The sequence below is a fragment of the Sceloporus undulatus genome, chromosome 3, assembly GCF_019175285.1.
Source record: "Sceloporus undulatus isolate JIND9_A2432 ecotype Alabama chromosome 3, SceUnd_v1.1, whole genome shotgun sequence".
Lineage (NCBI taxonomy): Eukaryota > Metazoa > Chordata > Lepidosauria > Squamata > Phrynosomatidae > Sceloporus > Sceloporus undulatus.
The window spans coordinates 156,543,836-156,554,398 of record NC_056524.1 but is presented as its reverse complement, the minus strand read 5'-3'; the positions used below and the strand labels follow the sequence as shown (position 1 = coordinate 156,554,398).

Below are 10,563 nucleotides of genomic sequence, written 5' to 3'. Positions count from 1 at the left end.
GTTTTATGTATAAGCCACTTTTCTCGCAGCATGGAAAACAAAGCAGCTGACAAAGGGTAAAAACATGACAATCAAAATTAAAACACGAAGAAATCATCACATTTACACCATTACATTTCAAAAAGGATGAAATCATTCAAAAGTGTAACAAAGTTCACTATGGAGCATACCCACCCTGGAGTTGCTCATTAAAAGCCTTCTTGACCAGAAAGGTTGTTGCTTGCCAGTGAAGGGAATTCCACAGGCTGAGGGCAGATACTGATGTCCTCATGAAATGAACCTGTAATGGTGGTGGGACCAAGAGAAAGCTCTCCCTGGAGTATCTTAGGGTTCTGGGTGGATTGTATAGGGAGATAAATTTAGGAGAAGTGGTTCCCAGTTTTGAACATTTCTCACCAAACATGCAAGTAGAAAATGAGACCATTGAGAATATTTGGAGAGAATACTTGTATCTGATGTGATAGATTTTCTTTTAAAAAAATTACTTTGAGCTTTAAGAAATTAAAACTTATTTGAAATTGAGGAAACCTTGAAAAAACTGGGTCCCAGAGCATGATCCTAGTATTGCTAACTTGTGGATTGTTATTACATTGTTGTTGTTATAAGATGCTTTCAAACAGACTTATATGATAAGGCTTTTTTGATAAAATTTAGCCAGATATGGTTTGGCATTTCCTTCATCATAGACTAAGGAGTTTATCAGACAAGGGAAATTGGAAGTATAATCCAATGGCAATCTGAATGCAATCATGTGGTTTAACGTTATTGCGTGATAACCCACTAGATGCAAATTCGGGCAATGGAAAGTCAGTCCAAGTGCAATCATGGGGTTTCATGTTATTGCGTGATTGACTACCACACGCAAATTCGGGCAATGGCATGCTATTGTTGGGCAATGGGAAGCCAGTTCGAATGCAATTCACATTCATGTAAATTTGCTGAACTAGCGAATTCACGTGAATGTGTTCTGGCCCCACTTTCTTTTCACCCGAAATTATGAGAAATTCCTCACGTGTGATAAAGTCCTAAGAGAGTATGACTTGTGTAAGGTCACCAATGGGTTTCCAGAGCTAAGAAGAGATTCATACTCTGGTCTCCCACAGTCCTAGTGCAACAGTCAAACCACTGTACCACCCTTGCTCTCATGTCATTATATTCCTTCTTTTAAAAAGAAAAAAAAATAACCTTCTATCTAAGCTCTGCCAAATGGGTCACTTCATGCTCCTAGGTGACAGGAGCAGCTACAGGGTTCCCATTGTGAATTCCCAAATATGACTGATTTTAAGGTTGTAGTTGTGCAGAGGACTTCAACTATAAGGGGAGATATTAAAATTCACATACAATTAGCCGTCTCTCACTGCAAGACCTGTCATTCCACTTGCCATCCAGGTAAATTTCAATGCAGTCCTCTTTCCCTCCAGCGTTGTTGGGCTCTTCGTTTGCCCAGTTTGTGTGTTCTACCTCATCACCGTTCAGATGTTTAAATGTGCCTTCTGACTGCAAGTCATTCATCCCCAGGTATGCTGCCTTGTTATGTCGAGCGACTATTTGCTGGATGGCTGAGTTCTCAGCAGGAGTCCTTGGGGAAGCAAGCTGACCACCAGCCTGGAAGCAGGTGGCCTTGGAAGCCTCAAAACTGCCTTGGGAGCCATCTGTTTTGAAGAGCTTTTGATGAACACTTCTGCCATTTGGGAATAAGTGAGCTAAGGGGACACAGGATCAGTAAGTGAGTTTTGCTTCTGTCACCTGAAGTCCAAAAAACTTGCATGCAAAGTTTCAGGAAAATGTTTTCCAGATTTGGTTAGGTATTTCATTCCACAGCAGTTTGTGGATCTCAGGGTGCATCTACACTGTAGAAATAATGGAGTTAAATACCACTTTAACTGTCATGGCTCCATCCTATCGAATCTTGCATTTTGTAGTTTTGTAAGGCACCACAAAACTACAAACTACACTTTGGCAGAGAAGGGTAAAACCCTTATAAAACTACAAACCTCAGAATTCCATAGCACATAAAGTGGTATCAAACTACATTATTTCTAGTGTGTAGATGAACCCTGATTAGAGAAATCCCCACAGAGAAGACTGTTAAGCCATGAAGCCCTCTATAGAGTTTATCACACGGGACAGATCCTGTGTAGACACTGATTTTAAACGGGAAAAGCCCCGCAAAAATGGGTAGATTTTCAGATGATGCCGGGGGTTAACCCGAACAGAAAGTGGACACAACCCACAAAAGCTGGTTGATTTTCACATGACGTAAAAGTTAATGAGTATTAATGCAACATTAATCCGAACAGAAAGTAGACAAAACCCGCTCCTTTTTACTTTCAGAAAATCCCAAAAGCAAAAAAGGAGTGGGCTTTGTTGAGTTTCCATTCGGGTTAATGTTGTGTTATTGTTTATTAACCCCAGTGTGTCTGGGTTTTTGCAGGTTTTTTCTGGATTTCTAAATCCTGTTTCTGCACAGGATCCATCTCACATAATAAACTCCTATGTTTCCACTCATAAATTAGAAACAAGAAAAGGAAAGTGCTTTTCAGCTGACAAATAACACAAGAAACAGAGACCAGAGCTTGTGAAAGTTCCTTTTTGGATGAAAACTCCTAGAATCCATCAGCCAGGCAAAAATAACATTTCTAATTCTTGAATTTCTAATCCATTTCCAGCTATTGTTCTCTGTGACTAATGTGGCCTCCTAGACTCCAGAGCTGCTTCCAACTGGTAAAGGGATATCTCATGCCTTTACCAATGGATACAATATTGACGACACCCTTCATTCACGCCAACCCACAGCTATGGAGAAAATAAAATGTATGGTATTTATATCTCATCTTTCTCCCAAAATAGGATTCAAGGCAGCTAATCGTCTTAAATATATCTTTTGAGCTAGAATAGTGGTATTCAAACTTTTTACCCTTGGGATCCCCTTTACATCTACATATGGGTGTCATGTACCTCTACTCACTGTAGTCTATGAATAAAAATATTTTGTTTATCTAGTGTATTTTCTTTCACACATTCATGTATATTCATAGTTTAACATTTTATAGGTAAATAACATTGTTCAAATTAGAACAGTTTTATTTAAGTAAATTAAATATTTGGCTCAATGCATGTGTATATGTTACACATGAACAAGTCTGGAAATAGGAGAAGGAGGAGGAGGAGGAGGGATCATAGCCTCCAAGTCTCAAGCCCCCCTTGAGCAACTCTTAAACCCCCTCTGGAAGTTCTGCTTCACCATTTGAGAACCACTGAACTAGAGAGATATAGATAGGTAACACTATTTCATCAATGGGAGGAACGTGCATTTTGCCACATTTGTTAAATAGTACAACAATTTCATCTAGTTAGACAATGTTGAGTGGACTTCGACCTTAGAGGGAGCATCGATATTTTCATTAATATTTTTATTCAAGGCATCACACACACACACACACACACACACACACACACACACACCATAACTAATCTAAACCAACAGGGGAAGGGGGGGAGCAGATGACTTTCAATTTAGGAAGGAGTCAGAGTATATCTGTGGCTTTGTTTGATTGCTATGTCTGTAGTCAGTGGAAAGTACTAATGGCCAAATGGCTGCTAAATCTTCTTTTACTTTTGAGATGGTTAACTATATATATTTTAAAAGTTATATCATTGTGCCAATTGCATTCCATATTTGGTTTTGCATCCCCAGGTCTATAGTGAACTATTTGCTGGGCTAACACAATAACAGCAAATTGAATCTCACTATTTTTTCCAAATCCAATTATTAGTTGAACTAGAACAGATCAATTGATTGACCAACTGCCCATTGGTTCAAATGGGCCTATTGTAGCTGGGGCTGACAATTAGCTTTAAATCCTTATTAACAAGTACCATTTCTTCTACCCTATATTAAGCCATATCCACCAGCATAGCTCAGGCAGTCAGGAAAGATTCTCACTCAGACCTTTCAACTTTGAATTAAGGGAAAATGATTAAAAAGAGCCACTGGTCACATTGGCTGGGGTGATCTGGAAAAGGCTGCTCGAAAATGTCATTTTTACAGGCTGTGAAGAAAGATATACAAGTGCTGAACATGACTGAGGTTTATTTGGTGTGGCAGGCATCCTCAGCTCAATCCTTCCTACCTAACATGGAACTTTATTGCACTGTCCCTAGAACGGTCCCATCGTGTACCAAAAGGGGGGCATGATGAGAACAGGATGGGGCTAATAATGGATCTTACCACACAGGGGAAAGATGCTGCCGCCGCCGCATGTTCCCATCATGTTCTACATCCATTCCAGAGAGTGCAATTTTTGAGAATGCTTTTGAACATTTTTCAAAAATCGCACCCTCTGGAATGGATGTAGAACGCAATGAGAATGTCTGGTGGCAGCGGCGGCATTCCCCTGTGTGGTAAGATCCGTTCTTAGCCCCATCCTGTTCTCATCATTCCCCCTTTTTGGAACGTGATGGGAGCGTTCTAGGGACAGTGAGATAAAGTTGTTTGTATCTTACTATACATAAGGTAAGTTTCTTCTTCTTTTGCTGAGATGATATACTGAATCTGCAATTTAAAGTAACAGAGGGGCTGTACATACAGCTCCTAAGGGGTGGCACACCGCCTCTTCTTCAGCTGGAATGGGGCCATGGCAACCACACGCCATGGCCCCAATCTGGCCTTTCCAGGGCATGAAAAGGAGCTGTATGTGTCATGAGGACGCTACACCCCAACTTCACCCCCATGCCTGCCTTAATGGCCAGTGGGTACAGGGCCAGAGTTCTAAATTCTTTTAATCACAAATCAACCAACTGGATTAATTAGACATCAAAAGTTTTGGTTTAAAGAGCCAGAAACAGCTGGATTACAGTTGTGCCTGGTCAACATATAAATTCTTTGTCTTTGTCTTTCACAGATGGAAGTGAAAACATTCAGGGTATTCAACTGAAAACAACACAAAATCACCATCACATCCAGTTCAACCCAGGCTACATATGCACAGCAGAAATAGTCCAGTTTGACATCACTTTAACTGCCATGGCTCAATGCTATGAAATTCTAGGAACTGTGTAGCTTGTTGTGGCACCAGAGCTCTCTCACTGAGAAGTCTAAATGTCTCACAAAACCACAATTCCCAGAGTTCTCTAGCTTTGAGCCATGGCAGCTAAAGTGGTGCCCAACTAGATTATTTCTGCAGAACGGATGACACCCTAGTTTATTCCATTTTCTCACCATTTTGATTTCTGAGGATAGCATTTCTCAAATCTTCTAGTTGTTCTTTCAAAGTGGTCACCTCAGATTGAAGGTGCTGAAGTTCTAAATGACAAAAGAATAAGATGCTTCTTTAAACATTGCCTGATTAGTATTATTTTTTAAAGCATGAGAGCTAAAGGAACTATTCCCCCCCCTCTAAAAATTGCAAGTTTGACTTGAAAGATAATTAGCCTCCACGCAGAAATTATTATAAAAAAGTGTCTTAGTACAACATTTTACACAGTTGAGAAGTGAACACTACAGATTACAAAACTAACAAAAAATGGATTCAGCCATGGGCTTTATGTATTACTGTATTCCTGCTAATTAGGGAGAAACTGGACACTAGGGATATAAATAATAGTAAATTTTCACGTTCTTGATGAGAAAGTGTCTCAACACATCAAGACAACTCTTTAATGGTCAACCAACACAAGCTTTTTTACATTTCAGGACTTATCTTGCAAAGAAATAATTTATACAAAAATCAGGAGGGTATTATATTTTTGCACAAAAATCTTGAGATAGAAACAAAACAACACACTGTGCAGAAAACAGTCCATTTTGTGCAAATACACTATCTTTTCTCGAGAAGAAGCTTTTGTGCAAATGTTGTTGATTAAAAAAAGAAAATATCCAAAATAAGGGGGGGGGAGCACCATAAGCAAAAATCCCTGTAATCTCACCCATCAGCTAAAAACATTTCCAATTACTCATTCTTGCACGCAAGAAGAAAACAAGTGAAGGTTTACATCTCTATTGATGATTGGTGTAATTCATTCTTCTTTCTCCTCAAAAGTAGCTACTAGGTACAATTCCAGCTTTCTAAAATAGGCCATGTGTGTAGACAGTCCTAGTTAATTGTGAGTACATACTGTTGGAGCAGGACACACATTGCTTAGATAATGGTGATGCAGAATGCAGCTGATTAAGGAGCAGCCATAAGATAGACAGAAATTATACTATTTGATATGTTTTAAAGAACTCATATTAGTGCTATGTTATGAACCAAATGATAAGAATGAGGAAGAGAAGGAGGAAGAGAAAAGGAGGAGGTGTCTGTTATTCAATTATCCACTTGGCAGAAGAATACAAAAAAAAAGTAAAATTACAACCTGTCCCTAGGCAAACATGTCTTCATGAAAAAAGAACAAACTCAGTGTTGGTGTTATTGATGCCCGTTATGGTTATCCACTAGGGATGGAAAGAAGATTCATACATATTAGAATGATAGGTGAACAATGGGTTTGCTCAGTATTGTGAATCCCAGACAAATCCCCCATCAACACTGCAGAAATAATCCAGTTTGTCCCCACTTTAACTGCCATGGCTCAGTGCTATGGAGTTCAGGGAATTGTAGTTTGTTGAAACAAGCAAACAAACTGTAGACAACAGAATCCCATAGCACTGAGCCATGGCAGTTTAAGTTGTGTCAAACCAGATTATTTCTGCAGTGTAGATGCAGCCAAAGAGAATTTTGGACAGACAAAAGTCTCTTTGAAGATCTGGATTTATTTGCTGCAATGAGATGTATTTGGTCATTAGGATTTATTTGCTGGGGGAAAAAAGTGTTAGGCTATTTTTTTCTGTGCAGGAAACAATTGCACATACACAAAAATATTATCCATAGAAAATGCTGTTTTCTCCATAGAAAATAACAAATGTGTTTGAAGATGGGCATTTCTGGGCAGAAAATTCTGTTTTCTAATTAGAAACTGGCATTTCCATGTAGAAAATACTGCTTTCTGAGCAGAAAATATTGTTTTCTGTGCAAATACCAATGTGCACTTTTGACAGTGAACAACTCCTTGTATTGTGAATAGTCGGACAAAACTGCACAGTTTTCAAGGACTTTCTTGCATTGAGGAGAAAAATGATAACCTTGAAAGAATGATTTATAAAGATTTCCATCCTTGTTTGTCACATTGTTCATCAATGAGGCACAAGTGAAATACTTCAAGTCAATCTAGCCTCCTACCTTTTCCTCCATGGTCTCCCTTTGGTCCTCTGTCACCCATTGGTCCATGATCACCTTTAGGACCTGGAGGTCCAGCTTTTCCAGGAGGTCCTTGGAGTCCTTGTGATCAGTGTTTAGATGGATGAGAAGAACCAGGACAAATGAAAAGAAGAAAATAGAAACTGATACCCAAGGTCTATAAGTGATTGTTCAAATTGATCAATCTAATAACCCAAGATCTCAATGAAGAAGGAAGGTCATGTAAGACTCTCAGTTTTGCAGGACTGTATAATTATTAGTCAATAATTCGTAGGCAGTTTGTTTTTATTTATTTTTTAATCAGATTGAATAATAACAGCTTATTTCCCGCTGTGCCACAAAGCTTCTCTAAGGATCAGTAATAGGTCACTGGGCAAAATATTTCTATCTGCTCAGTTTTTAACACAGATGCAACAGAGGTACTTGGTAAGAGTGGATAGTACTAAGACAAAGGCAGGCTGGAATCTTGTTTGAGAGGGTTTCTGGCTTTGGATAGTGGAGTAGTGCCATGACCCTAACCCTCTTCACTCCCTCCTCAGAATGGGTTTCCAGTAAATCTAGTCCCTGATCAAAGACCTTATTACAGGCATTGCCCAATATTTTAGCAAACACATCTCAATAACTTTAGTATAATTGTACCTTGATCACCCTTTTGTCCAGGTGGGCCACTGATTCCAGGAGTTCCTGGAATGAAAGAGCATATATTTGCTCTCTCTTCACATCTGCATTGATCTGGACTGGTCGTTTGTGACAATGCCACTCCCAGGAGAAGATAGCCAAAACTCCAAAGGGAATTCATTCCTGGAAATCTGATTTTGAAATAATATTTATATCACTTTAAAAGGATTACATGAACAAATCTTGCCAAGAAAAGCCTGTGGTTAGTTCTCCTTAGGGTCACCGCGAGTTAAAAACAAATGGAAGGCACACAAAGCAGCAATGAAAGATCTTTCACAGCATGAGCATTTCTGAAGTTACCTTAGTAATGTACATTGACAAAATAATCTGCCCGTGATAAGAATTTATTTTGAATCATTTTTAATAAATAAATTCCAAAATTCACAATGCATTTGTAGATGTGAAAAAAAATTGCTTTCTAAAAACACAACGGAATGTATGAGAAAATGAAACCAGCAGATTCATTCCTCCTCCAGTTGGAGGACTCATGTCTTATAGGTCTGTTTTTAAATCTTTGTTTAGGCAACCATGTTTGTGGTGATGAACTGGAGTTACCAGTGTTCCATAAAGTGAACATATAGGACAAGATCCTACATAGATCAAGTAGCTATATCTCTATAGATATGTCTCCTAATGCTAGTCCTCCACCCAAATCACACCTTATAAACAGCACAGCCCTCCAACACAGTCATACCCATGTTTTTAAAGGTGGGGAATGAATGGAGATGCATCTAGCTATTTTCCTGTAGGCATTTGTAGGGATTGTCAATAGTCCTCAATAGACCTATGTAAACCATGCATTTACAACATACGTACCTACAGAAAAATAGCTGGATTTGCCCTTGCTCATCCTCCTCTCTCAGACAATGTGGAAATGGGATGTTTGTAGGGGGAGGCAGACTGTCTTGCTTACAAGGAAGTTCTTTAAGTGGGGGATTTTGGCCATTGCATGGTCAGCTCAGAAGAGAATTCAAACTTCTATAATAATCAAAATAATGAGTTGTGATGACGTAAATCTGACTGATGGCATTGTAATTCACCAGTGTGAATTTGAGTTGATTGGTGAATATGCATAAACATCACTGATTGCACATACAGGTTGAGCATCCCAAATGTGGAAATCTGAAATCTGGCATGCTTCAAAACCCATTACTGACTAGATGGGATACAAATCATGCAAACAGGGATAGTATGAATAGCTCAGTTACAAGTGGTCATGAGAAATTTCAATTGGATCCTAACATGGTTGTTAGCAGAGATTTAAAACTTTGAACCTGCTACATTCCAAATCAGAAAAGGGAACAATGGGAGGTTTTCTTCAGAAGCAAGTAGCTTTTTGTTGAAATTAAAAGAAAGATATTGAAAGCTACTCCAAGAGACCCCAATTTTTTTCAACAACTGAAAAACTACGAAGTCAGCGTTCAATTGTTATGATAAATGTATTAGAAGCTAAATTGACATTTGTGAAGTGGAGGAATTTTGCATTTGGTAATAGATGGTTAGTATACAGTATAAGCTTTGTGTGGGCTGCATTCACGCTGCAGAAATAATCTAGTTTGACACCCCTTTAACTGTCATGTCTCAATGCTATGTAATTCTGGTAATTGTAGTTTGTTGTGGGACCAGAGCTCTCTGTCAGAGAAGCCTAAATGTCTCACAAAATTCAGCTTTGGTCACACAAAAAGCTACAGATTTCAGAATCCCATAGCACTGAGACATAGCAGTTAAAGTGGTATTTCTGCAGTGTGGATGTAACCAATGAGAGAAATAAAAAAGCAATTTCAAAAATTGAAATATATTTTTAAAATCACTTTACAGTATCGATAAAGCTTATTTGTATAGATGTTAATGGATTAATCAATTAACTCATTCCACATACATTTTCAAATGCCTTTAAAAAACTTTTTAAGAAGACGTTAAGACCATTTGGTGTGGCCAAAACATGGAGGCATACCATCTCAAAGACTCTGCTGGGCAGTCATTGTTTTTTACAGGTGTTGCATGACAAAAATCTTAACATTTAGATGGTCTATAAACACATCAGTTAGGCAACAAAGTCAGCCATACATGGAAATAAGAGCCACTGAAATAAATAGGAACCTCTAAATACAGATTTGCTTTGACTGTTTGGCCCAGTATGCTTGCAGGTATTGTGACATATGTCTGTCTGGTTAATAGACAACTGCAAATCACTTTTGAATGGGAATTTAGCTGAGGAAATTACAGAGGACTGTAAAAAGATCAATCTTTCTCTTGCTTACCTTACCCCTACTAGATCACAGATTTCCTGAAAGTCTGCTATTTTCGGGATCCAATTTGCATTCTGTGTGTCCAGATTTAGTTCCCTGATTGGAAACAGCCACCTATTAGGGACTTTTTACTTTGCTCCTAAAATCATTTCTGTTTTTGGTCCCGCCCACTCAGTCTTCCAGTAGCAATTCTAGGGGGCAAAGCTCAGGTCCCACCCCCTCACTATTCTGCCTTCTCCCCATCCAAGTATAAGCAATATAGAAACTCTTCAACCTGTACTGTCTTTGCATACAACATATTCTGTTGAAATATCTTTGGGGGGATTGATCAATGTGTTTTCAACTGGCAAAGTAAACTGCCAAGAAAGAATGGACTCATCCCCTTCCACACTTCTGGG

The 10,563-nt window shown here is 38.8% G+C and overlaps 1 protein-coding gene across 2 annotated transcripts; it reads right to left on the bottom strand.

Annotated features, from left to right (window-relative positions):
- Positions 1-941: 941 nt before the first annotated feature.
- LOC121926746 (pulmonary surfactant-associated protein D-like) lies at positions 942-10,335 on the bottom strand. 2 transcript variants are annotated; one of them, XM_042459971.1, is made up of 5 exons: positions 10,178-10,335; positions 7,878-8,047; positions 7,221-7,319; positions 5,222-5,305; positions 942-1,703 (listed from the first exon to the last, which is right to left on the bottom strand). In XM_042459971.1, exons 2-5 carry the CDS (start codon positions 8,035-8,037, stop codon positions 1,327-1,329), a joined length of 720 nt encoding a protein of 239 aa, XP_042315905.1. In that variant the 5' UTR covers positions 8,038-8,047; positions 10,178-10,335; the 3' UTR covers positions 942-1,326. The 2 variants fall into 2 exon arrangements, with proteins under 2 accessions (XP_042315905.1, XP_042315906.1); XM_042459972.1 differs by having other exon boundaries at positions 10,183-10,333.
- Between the last annotated feature and the right edge of the window lie 228 nt (positions 10,336-10,563).

Bases quoted from the DNA above. Each gene is read 5' to 3' on its own strand.
- LOC121926746 (XM_042459971.1), bottom strand. From the start codon at position 8,037: ATGAATTCCCTTTGGAGTTTTGGCTATCTTCTCCTGGGAGTGGCATTG. The intron at 5,306-7,220 runs GTAGGAGGCTAG...TTTGTCATTTAG, and splicing joins GGGAGACCATGGAGGAAAAG to AACTTCAGCACCTTCAATCT. The intron at 1,704-5,221 runs GTGAGAAAATGG...GTGTCCCCTTAG, and splicing joins TATCCTCAGAAATCAAAATG to CTCACTTATTCCCAAATGGC.